The following is an 11,913-nucleotide window of genomic DNA, read 5'->3' on the forward strand; positions in this document are numbered from 1 at the left end:
TATTAATTTTGATGGTATCCACAATTTTTCCTCACCTGTGGAGACAAGAGCAAAACCCCTTCCCCAACGCAGCACATCTCCTGGCTTCCATTGTGAGGTTAGCACATCCTTGAAATAAACTGGTTAATTTAGTTCAGTAGACTTTTCATTATCCAATGTCTTTCAGAAGCCGTTGTTCCCTTCTCATTAGCGTTGAGAAAACTGAAGGTTAACAAAGTATTATGTAACCTATTGCTGGGGGTGTTTTCCACCCCTTTCTGTTTGTTAAACATATCCTTTATAGTTCGATTTGATCTTTATATGACTATTTGACCTGTAGGATTGTATGGTATACCTGCAACATGGTTGATATTTGTAATAATCAAAAAACCATTTCATTTTCCTAGAGACATAAGCAGGACCATTATCTGTCTTTATTTGTGTAGGTATACCCATGATAGCCATGACTTATAGTAAATGAGTGATTACTGAATCAGCTTTTTCTGAACTTAAAGCAGTTGCCCACTGAAAGCCTGAATAAGTGTCAATGGTGTGATGAACATATTTTAATTTGCCAAATTCTACAAAGTGGAACACAGGGAAGGTGTACATTCGTCAAGTATCAAAAGAAGAATTTTAATGTTTCTGTGAGAGAATTCAAATCTTCAATGGAATTGATTTTTACACTGGTGTAAGTGAAGGGCATATGGCACCGAATAGAAATCCTGGGAAAAATGAAATAAATTCCATCTCTCATCGCTCAGTGTACTTTTCCAATAATTCAATAGGAAGTACTTCTTCCCTTCCTGTGGCCATCAGAAATGTGCCCTGAGTGGTCTAGCGACTCATCTCTTGCTATCTGCTAATAGTCATTGCTTCTAGGTTACTCTAATGAAGCAGAAAATTCCACTTCAGGATGTTTCCTCACCACCAGACTAAAATGTGCCTCGTTGCTACTGTTACTATTAGTTCTGTTTACTTGTAGAGATAATGGACGCTTTGATGGAACATGCCTTGGAAGTAGGGTGGATTCTAAGCTTTAGCTGTCAGAGCTGGCTACTGAGCAGATTGCAACCTGGGTTTCAGAGTGAAAGGAGAAGGGGGATAAGTTAACAAGCACTGTGGGGCCTGGGACTCATTAAATATTTATTAGTTATAAAGCCTAATCCTTAGAGACTGAGAACACTATCCTTGACAATGAGACGGCATCAGCCATGCCAGGGAGACCTAGACCTCTTAAACATATTAACGAAGTTTTTTAGAGCAACTCTATTTCAGACCCTAAATATGGGGATAATGAGGTAATCAGTACATAATTTTTGCTTGGAAGAAGTTTATGTTCTAGAAGGGAAGAGTAAGGCAATGAATTTGCAAATTTATACATTACAAAGATAATTTCATCAGCATAGGCTTTTTCTCATATGTGGAACCTGGATGTAAATAAATAAAAATGAATATGTAGTTATGATGTATATACTTATGTGTATATGAGAAAAGTACATTTATATATGTTTATGCATATAGATCATAAAGTATCATGAAAAAGGAGGAATAACTCAATAGCTATGAAATATATACATACATATATATATATATACATATGTATATATATTATGATGGAATGCATGTGATGAGAAAGTAGACATTAGGATTAACTGGGGAGAGGAGAAATTAGCTGAAGGGGAAAAGGAGTTTGGGGAAGGCCTAATGGGAGATGGAAAAAAATCAGAACAAGTATAAAGATCATAGATGCTATAATAACACCCATTACTTTAAATATTAACCAAAAGCAATTTATTAAAAGATAACTTTAACTTTTAATATAATATTTTCTTCTGTGAAATAATAGCTGACAGGACAATGAATGGGAAAAATAGAAGAAAATATTATTGTCCTGGTTAATTATGCATGGTCACATTTAAAACAAGTGATACATTTTAAATGCAAAAAATCATAAAGACATAAAGAAGTTCTAAGTGAATAGCACTTGAAGAAAAAGGAATAATTTGTTTTAAATTGTTGATTATATTTTCCCTTCTAGCCTCCAACTTGCAAACCCAGGTTCCTTCGTCTTCATCCCAGTGTATGTATGGAACTTCCAATCAGTATCCAGTTCAAGATAACCTGGACTCCAATGGAGCAAGCAATAGAGAAATGGTGTCCTCCTTACCACCCATTAACACCGTGTTTATGGGGACAGCAGCTGGAGGCACTTAAAGGAACAATGTGGAATGCAGCTGACACTCAAAATCTCTGTTGTATTGATGCCATTATCCATCCCCAACTACCACGAGAGGAAAGAAAGAAGGGGCAGTGGCTGAACATGTTTTTCAAATCCTGATACTTCAGACAATTCCATATTAAATGGAAATACTTGTATTGTGCACAAAGAGGTGAAAATGTGAAGTCATTAGTAATCATAACTTCAAACACTATCAAATGAAACCAATGGAAATTTGAAGATGCAGGCATTACAAAATGTAATGTTTCACTTTCTAATTTATTGAAAAATCTCTATGTTCCTTTATCTATGGTTTCTAAAATAAGAAAATATATCCAATGCCTTTACAAATCTTTAATTTATTAGGCTCTCCTAATCATTGTTTACTATTGCTTACTTGACAAAAAGTCAAATGTCTATGTTCTACCTCCTGTGTAAATGTTTACAAGGTCAAGACTTAAGTGTATGCAGCCCAGACCAAAGTGACTTGATCTTCTCACCCTGTGCATTAGTGTGTTGATTCCTGTTACATAGCAGTGTTTCAATTCTATGTAACTGAATAGAAATGACAAACACTTTTCTTCTTTATTTAAAGTGATATGAGGAAATTAAAAAGAATGTATAAAAGCATTTTTAAAGGTGTGATCATTCTTAGGATTGGTGCTATTCCTGAAGAACATGGGGACTTGCAGGCTGAAGTACTTTGAATATGAATAAAAAATTAAAAAAAAAGATTGCTGCTTAAGACATTATAATTCTAGAGCATTGTTGAAATAGGAGCAGCGGGGCTGTGTCCCACCACCCAGCCGCCCGCACATCTAGCTTTATACCCAAAAAAAATTACATGGAAACTGTATTCTTTTAAACAGTGCCTGGCCCATTAGTTCCAGCTTCTTATTGGCTAGCTCTTACATAGCCATCTAACCCATTTCTAATATCCCTGTAACCCCACGAGGTGTCTTACCAGGGAAGATCTTAACCTGCGTCTGTGTCCGGTAGGAGAATCATGGCAACTCTCTGATTCAGCTTCTTTCTCCCAGAATTCTGTTCTGTTTACTCCGCCTACCTAATTTTATGTCCTATCAAAGGGCCAAGGCAGTCTCTTTATTTAACCAATGAAATTAACACAAAACAGAAGACTCTCCCCCATCAGAGCATTTGTGTTTCAGACTCCTTACCTATCCATGTCAAGAAATTAGACTGTTTAATCTTCCTTCCATTTAAAAGCTGTTGTTTATCAAGTACCTTGCTAAAACTCAGGGAAGGAATAGGTATTCAGGGATCATCTGGATGCAAAGCCTAGTTCAGAAGTGAATTATGGATAATGCAACTGATAGCACCATCTATATACATATGTTTCTTTTTCTTTTCCACATATTGTGTCTGTGAGGTTCACGACCTATACTAGAAGATATCTGTTAACTATAAAGAATCGCTTACAATCTTATGATGGACCTCATACTATTTGGGTAGAGAATTAGGTTATGCTACAAGCTCCAGGTACATCATAAGATTTGATAGTGCCAAATATCCATGATATATCATTCTTTAGTTGGTAAAAATAAACTATGGTGTTGTTTTCAACAAGAAATTAGCAACTGTTTGTGAACTTATTGGGATATGTTACCATTTGCTTAGTAGCATGTGGTACGATCTGATGAACAAGCAGAGAAAGCAGTCTTAGCAAATCATGAGAAATACAAAGCTAGGTGTTCTATTCTTTCCACTAATAATATGGTGTCACTACAAAGAAGGGTGAAACTATAGCCTTGGGATGAAGTAACACCATAAGAAGTGTTTAAACATAGCTCTTGAGAGTTATGAATCAAAATTTCAAGGCGTGTTTAGTACTGTTAGATACTATGTTACATAACTTGGAAAATATAAAAATTAAAGTGGCACTGCCATACTTTCAAACATCCTGTGTGAATACAAAAGAATGGGGTGATAGGAAGTTAAAGTTTAAAGTTTCAAGGGTAGAAAAATAGCAATGAATAAATGATGTTCCAGGAGCATCTAACAGCGTTCCAGGATGAGGAGAAACAGACTGGATAGGAGACAATATCATGCATAATTGGTCTTTAGGCTTATTCTCCAGACTTATTTGCAAGTTATCAAGTGGAAATAATTGACCAAAGTGTGTACAGAAACCCAAAAGACAGGAAAGAAGCATCTCTGGGCTTCATGTCCTCCTGACTGATGCTGACTTCAAGAAACAACACCTAACTGGTGTGGGATAATTGTATTCTGTCAATTATATTTTAAATAAACACTGATTGGTCAGTAGCCAGGTAGGAAGTATAGGCGGGACAACCAAAAAGGAAGTAGAGGCAGGTCAATGAGAACAAGAGAATTCTGGGAAGAAGGAAGCCTATTCCTCTGCAGTCCTGACCAGCCACAGAAGAAGCAAGATGTGACTGCCTCAATGAAAAAGGTACTGATCCATGTGGCTAACACAGATGACAATAATGGGTTAATATAAGTTGTAAGAGTTAATAAGAAACCTGAGCTAATGAGCCAATCAGTTTATAACTAATATAGACCTCTGTTTGATTTCTTTGGAACTTAACAATTGCAGGAATTGGGCAATACAGAAACTCTGACAATACCTAACTAACTTTCTCTTTGTCCTGGAGAATGAGTTTTGGAGTCTCTGTTTGCTAGATGCTAGACAATACTTCCCAATGCTGTCTACTGGTATTCACACAAGCTGACTCTGCCTTGTATAACTATTCTTATTGTTTAAGATTTAGTTCAAAGTCCCTGATCCTCACACACTAAGTTTCAATGGAACTACTTCTTGGGTCATACCTCTAAATGCTTCAAGGTAGGCAGTGCAAGTCCTATGTGATTCCAAAGAGAGATGCCTTAAACCTTGCCTATGAGGAACAGGAGACCATGATATGACATACTCACCTACCTTTCGTTGTACTCATCATTTAGGAAATGCTCCTTCATACTTCTAAGGCCTCGATGCTCAAGAAATTTTGAAACATATTTTTCGTTAATTTTAACTGCAATTTAAAGATCTTGTATTGCCTCAAATTGAACATTATGAAAATTCTCTAGTATTCATTATAAAGAATTCAAACTGTTGCTTATGTGAAATACTAAATTAAGGTTATAAACCCAAGTTTTAAAATGCTACATTTATAACTCAATTCTAGGGTTTTTCTTTCCAAATTGTGTATAATTGTGACCACTGTTAAAAATAGGTATGTGTTCCATTTGATTCAGTGAATCCTTAAAATAATTTTAAGATCAAAAACATATGTCATAGTTGCTTTAAAAAATAAAACAGCTGAGTTTTCTACACTGAATCATAGATCAGAATGGAGCTGGTTTGTTTTTCCCTCTCCAGGGAGTTTTCTACAAGGAGAAATCACAGATCTCGCTAGTTATATGCCAGCACAAATATTTTCCAATAAAATGTTGATAACTTTTGTACTTTAAAGACAAATTCCAATGACAAATGCAAAAAGTCTTTCTCTTTGTTCATGCTTTAAGAAAGGAGAATCCAGGGGATGCTGAAAGGCTCACCCAATGAGAGCTATGGAAACAGGGTTGCCACTGCATTTTAAGGGGCAAGGGCACCAGGGTCTAGTGCTGGACCAAGGACTGTGAGTATCTGGTGATGTGTAGGATAGATTTACACATTAAGGGACTGTCCCACTTCACAAAACAGGAATACTTCTATGAATAAAAGAAAGCAGAGCAGTAGGCTGTGTGATTATTGCCCCCCAAACTTTGACTAGCCAAAGATTTTTATATTAGACAGACTCTAACCAACTCAAGTATCTCCTTAGGAAAGATGTCTGTAACAACATAGCTCCAAGAAATAAGCAGGTGGAGGCAAAGTAGGGGGAGAGGCTAAGTTCTTAAAGAGGTTTCCCTGGACAGTAATGTATGGGCTTCTCCAGTGGGACACTGACAGACAGGTCCCCAGACATGTCAGAGAACAATGGAGCAGCACTTGTGTCATTGTGACCAATGCGGCACAGGGGCCAGTGCTCCTGAGCCCTTGGCATTTGCCCTCCAAGTCCTTGTTGGATGCATTCTCTGTTCTGATGTTCAAGATACAGATCCCTCAGTGGTACTTTCTGTCCACAACAGTGTGTAAGTCTTCTGAAAATAAAGTTGATTAGTAGTGAGTTTTAGGCTGGTACATTTTATTGTTGATGAAATGAATCTGTTCTCATACAATCTACAACAATAGGATAAAAAATGCTCTTATGCTTTTTAAAATTTAAGTTTATTCTTAACTGATAACACAAAAAGATTCAAGTTGGAGACCTTAAAGGGTTACCACATGATAAGGTTTCTTTATATCCATATTATTCCACCAACCTGGGTCAGTGTAAACACATATCTATGATAGATATCATTGTACTTCCTCCTAGTTCTTTTCTCCTGAGTAATGGGGAAGGAACTCAGGAACTTGCACGTGTGAAGCAAGAGATCTGTCTCTAGGCTACTTGTCCAGTGCTTCTTCCAGTTTCTTGAAATACACGTTTCTCTTCTATTTTCTTTCCTAAAGCAGGATTTCTCTGTATAATAGTCCTAGCTGTCCTGGAACTCGTTTTGTAGACTTGCTTCAAACTCACAGAGATCCTTCTGAGTGCTAGGATTGATGGAGTGTGGCCACCATGCCCAGCTATAAAATATGCATTTCTTGAAAGTCAAGGCAGGTAGATATTCATCTTCTCTAAGCCTCTAAAAGTCACAAAGGGAGGAAAAGAGAATGAGAAAACATTGGACATAAATAAATTCTGAAACACAAACCTGAAGGTGTTTGTTTTGTTTTTGTAGGAAGGAAATGGAGCAGTATGCTTGAACCCCTTAAAGGGGATATTATAGGACTTTAGTTTTCTGCTTAACACAGAGAGGCATTAGTTTCCACCCAATCACCACAAGAGCTGTGTGCTCTTGTTAGCAAACTGTCCACGCTGTAGCAGCAGCAGATGTATAATCCAGGGTAAGCTACAGAAATTTAGCAAAGACCTTACAGAAAAGTCAACAGTGGTGACTTGCCACATAGGACATTGTGTTCTTCGGGGGAGATAAGAGGTGGTGCATTTAAATGGAAGGTTACTGTATCATCTCATTCACTAAATGAACTTTAAATTAAATCTTTGAGTTGATAAATGGCAAAGAGCACAATCTGTCTGTTTCAAAAAGCACATCAATGAAATGAAAACCCTTTTCAGTCCTTGGTTTTAAGAACAAATGGCTGAAAAACATACTGCAAGCGGGCTATGACGAATGTACTCCCTAATTTTAAGGTATTTGATGGCTAAAGAGAATTTTACCCTTTTGTCTTGATAAAAGATTTTCCAATAGTATTCTACCCTGAGGCACACCTCGAGATCCTTTTTCATCTTTATTTTGAGACAGGCTTTCAGTAAAGTAGCCTATGCTGTCCTTTACAACATGATCCTCCTGTCTCAGCATCCTGAATGCTGCGATATCTGGCATGCACAATCTTGCCTACAAGAATCTCTTCAGAAAGAATTATTTCAGCCAGTTTAGTAGGGTTCTTTGGTGTTTGTGAGTGTGCGTGTCCCAGGTATATCCATGTGCACCTGTGTCTGTCTCTGTGTGTAGACAAGTGTGAAGGTGCTCGTTTACACATTTGGGTGTGCATGTGGAGAGTGAAGAGGAGGTTGGATGTCATTCCTCTCCTCCACTTTGCTTTTGAGATGATTTCTCTTTAAATCTTAGGTTCACCAATTGGTTAGAGTGGCTGGCCAGCCAGGTCAGGGGTCTCCTCATCTCTGTCTCTCCAGCACTAGGGTTGCATATTCTCACCACCAACTACATATATTTGGTTTTTGAGACAGGGTTTCTCTGAGTAGCTGTGGAGCCTGTCCTTGAACTTGCTCTGTAGACCAAACTAGCCTCGAATTCACAGAAATCCACTGGCCTCTGCCTCCGAAGTGCTGGGATTAGAGGCGTGTGCCACCACCCACTTCCTAGCCTTGTCTAGCTTTTAATGTGGCTGGGGATAAAACTCAGGCCCTCATGTTTTCTAGTGAGCACTTTGATATTTGATCCACCTCTTCGTCCTTTATATTCTCCATTCTATATTTACAAATTCAATCTTATAGTACTGGTTTTGAAAATTAAATTTAAATAACGAAGAAGAGAAGTATATATTAATGCACTCAAAAGACATTTTCTAATATTGTTGGTGTGATTTTAATACTAAAGACGAAGGTAACTGAAGAAGAAGAGGCCCAAATCAAGATCTCTCAGTGTAATGCTGTGATTTTACATCTTTTCTTAAGATAATTGTGAAACCTCCAAAAAATAATCAGTGAACACATTTGCAAAAGTGAAAAATTAACTTCTCAATATGATATCTTCTCTAAAGTAAAGAGAAACTATTCATTTTATTAGTTAAAAGCATGGGTGCTGTTCTTACCAATCAATAGTCACAGTGAGGGTCAGAGATTTACAGCCTTCAGGCGTCTTTAAACACACTGAAGCAAATATGAGCTTCGTGAGCAGTTTGTTAATCAGCATTTGTCATTTGGATTTGTGTACTTTAGCTTATTAACGCTCTGCACATGACCTCTATGGAAAATAAAACTGTTCCCATATTTTAGATTGTAAACTGGCAAGATCTCTTGCATTTGTATTTGCGAATATGGGGCGATGTATTTGTGCTGTTTGACACATACACAGTTTGTCACTCATTATTCATCGTGTGGACACCCTTACAATTCATAACATCCATTTTGGCTTTCTGTTGTTGAAGAAATTACGCGGAATCGAGAGACTGTACCTGGAAGTGATCTTTGCCACATTTTCATTGATAGCTGAGTGATCACTTTCCTGGGGATTATAGAACAACAGAACAACAGAGAAAGCCCTCTAAGGGTACATCTCCCCTAGGGGAAGAAATGACCCCCAGCACAGCTATGTTTTTACCATGTGTGTTCTCTAAGAAATACAAGGGTAAAGTGGTTAGAAACTGCTTAGTAAACCCAGACCCGCTCCGCTCCAAGCTAGTCTTCGGCACAACTTCAGTGCTAAAAAGTGTGACCTAGTGTGATGTCTATGAAGCTTGTGCTGGTTTTGCTGCAGCTGAGTCAGCAAGTCTTCGGTAAGGAGCAAGATGTGTCAGGATGGTGTGGCCAAGTCCATGCCTCCTAACAAAAACCAGCCTCCTAAGTCCCAGACTCACCTCTTTAAATGCACAGAGTTGCCAAAAATTGGTGCAAAAATATTTCAGGATAGGACAGACACATACAGCACTTTATTTTTGCTGATTTTTAGGCTAACATACAAAAATGGGTTTCATTATGGTCTTTTTCTATATGTGCATTATTCATACACAGCAATTTAAAACAAAACAACACAGAGCAGATCTGAGTTAGGGATCAAATTCATGTGTAATAAATTAGGTAATTTAGCTTCTTAGATGCTCATTTTCTTCATCTGAAAAATGGGATAGTTGAGCTATTTAGCACAGTGGTTCCTGACATGCCCAGTCTCCATTAGGGCTGGTTGTTATTATTACTGTTATCCTAACCTCACAGAGCCAGTCTGTGAAAGCCATCTTTTCTGTCTTTTTTTTTTTTTTTGGTGATTGTTCAAAATATTTTTTTATTGAAAAAATTTCCTCCTCCTCCCTGCCTCCCATTTCCCTCCCCCTCCCCCCACTTCTCTCTCCCTCCCTCTCCAGTCCAAAGAGCAGTCAGGGTTCCCTGCCCTGTGGAAAGTCCAAGGTCCTCCCCCCTCCATCCAGGTCTAGGAAGGTGAGCATCCAAACAGGCTAGGCTCCCACAAAGCCAGTACATGCAGTAGGATCAAAACCCCATGACACTTGTCCTTGGCTTCTCATCAGCCCTCATTGTCCACCATGTTCAGAGAGTCCGGTTTTATCCCATGCTTTTTCAGTCACAGTCCAGCTGGCCTTGTGTGAGATATGGGCGACGCTCTTGCTTGAGTTCTCTATCAAGAAACTCCAAATAAGAATGTTATATACAAATGGAAGAAAACACAAGATCTAGTAAATCATTAACATCCACACAGTAATTTTGTGAAAGCAACCCTCATGGGGTAAAATATGGTTTGATTGTTAGACATGAAAATAAAATTACAAGCAACTTGTAAAAACCATTTGCATTTACACATATTCTACTGATATCATTCAATGATTTAATTTTCTTTTATTTATAAACAGTCCTACGAGGTACTCTCTTAATGTTTATCTCAGCCCGGTGGTTTTGTTTTTGTATCTGCAATAAAAACTAACAACATTTGCAAGCCGGGTGGTGGCGGCACATGCCTTTAATCCCAGCACTAGAGAAGTAAGCGGATCCCTGTGAGTTCAAGACCAGCCTGGTCTACAAGAGCTAGTTCCAGGACAGACTCTTAAACTACAGCAAAACCCTGACTCAAAAAAAAAAACAAAAAAACAAAAAAACAAAAACAAAAAACTAACAACATTCAATTTTTAGTAAAAATTTCTACAAAGGAGAAACTATTTTTCCTCCTTTTAAAACTGATTCATATTTATAAAAATGTAACTGATTAATCCAGATGAGAGGGGAGGTGGGAGGAACTGGGAGGAGCAGAGGGAGATGAAACAAATAATCAAAATATATTGTGTGAGGGAAAAAATCTATGTTCAATAAGAGGGAATATATTTATATCTTATTAAACTGACAATCAGAAATTATTCATGTCTTGTACATTTCTAATGCCTTTTTGACTATAAAGTTAGGGACAAGGTATGTTCTGTTCTTTTTTCCCAGTTATAAGGGAAACATTTGTCAAAATCATTCTCCCAACCCACTAAGCTGGATGTCAACAGTCATTGCTGAATCCCCCCATAGGTGTTCTGCAGACAGCTCTCTGGGCACACCCTTAACATTTGCTTCTTTCTGGATTTATCCCATCATGTGGCCTTGACCTTGTGATGCTGTGGAAGTGATAATCCTGAGGTCGTGTTAAATGTAACGTAACACTATAATTCAAGAAAACAGTAATGAAATCTATACATGCTAATAAAATTAAGTTGAAAATGTTGATAAAATACAACTCAAAGAATACATCTTAATAGCTATACATGTTTCAAAGCTATACAAATACTATTTAAAGTGAACATGTTATAAAAATACACACATCACACATGAGATTGATTGGGTTGTATGTGAGTATCCATAGTCATGCACACATACACACACACATAGATATACATGTGTGTGTGTGTGTGTGTGTGTGCGTGTGTGTGTGTGTTATCTTTAGGATGATGGTTACTTTCGAGGGAGAAAGAAGAGCTGGAAAGATAGATCCATAGTTAAGAGTGCATACTAAGTACTATTCCTGCAGAGGACTGAAATTTGGTTCCCAGCACCCATGTTGGGTGGTTCACAGTCACCTGAAGCTTCAGTTCCAGGGAAATCAGGCATTTCTGACTACTATGGGCACCTGTACTCATATTCCACATACACAACTAAAAGTAATAAATATTTTTTAAGAAGAAAGAAAAGCATAAAAGAGAAAAAAGTAATAAGACCAGATTGAGAATTTTATATGGGAAACACTTTGGTTCTAAAAAGTGAAGCAAATTTGACAGAATGTATTTGTTAAAGTTTGATGTTAAATGCCCTGTTTATTGTAACAGCAGGCATTCTTTTCAATGAGTTAACATGTCTCATATAATTTTTGCAGGAATAACTTTATTATTAACTGCTGATGAC

General features: G+C 37.5%; 1 protein-coding gene across 1 annotated transcript in view; it reads left to right on the top strand.

Moving 5' to 3' along the window:
• The window catches only part of Rfx6 (regulatory factor X6), a 53,231-nt gene extending 51,035 nt beyond the window's left edge, over positions 1 to 2,196 (top strand). Inside the window, exon 19 of the mRNA XM_005363611.3 lies at positions 2,021 to 2,196. Within this exon, the coding sequence (XP_005363668.1) occupies positions 2,021 to 2,196 (176 nt within the window). The remainder of the gene's footprint in view (positions 1 to 2,020) is intronic.
• Positions 2,197 to 11,913: the final 9,717 nt, after the last annotated feature.

This window comes from Microtus ochrogaster, linkage group LG9 (assembly GCF_000317375.1).
Source record: "Microtus ochrogaster isolate Prairie Vole_2 linkage group LG9, MicOch1.0, whole genome shotgun sequence".
Classification (NCBI taxonomy): Eukaryota; Metazoa; Chordata; class Mammalia; order Rodentia; family Cricetidae; genus Microtus; species Microtus ochrogaster.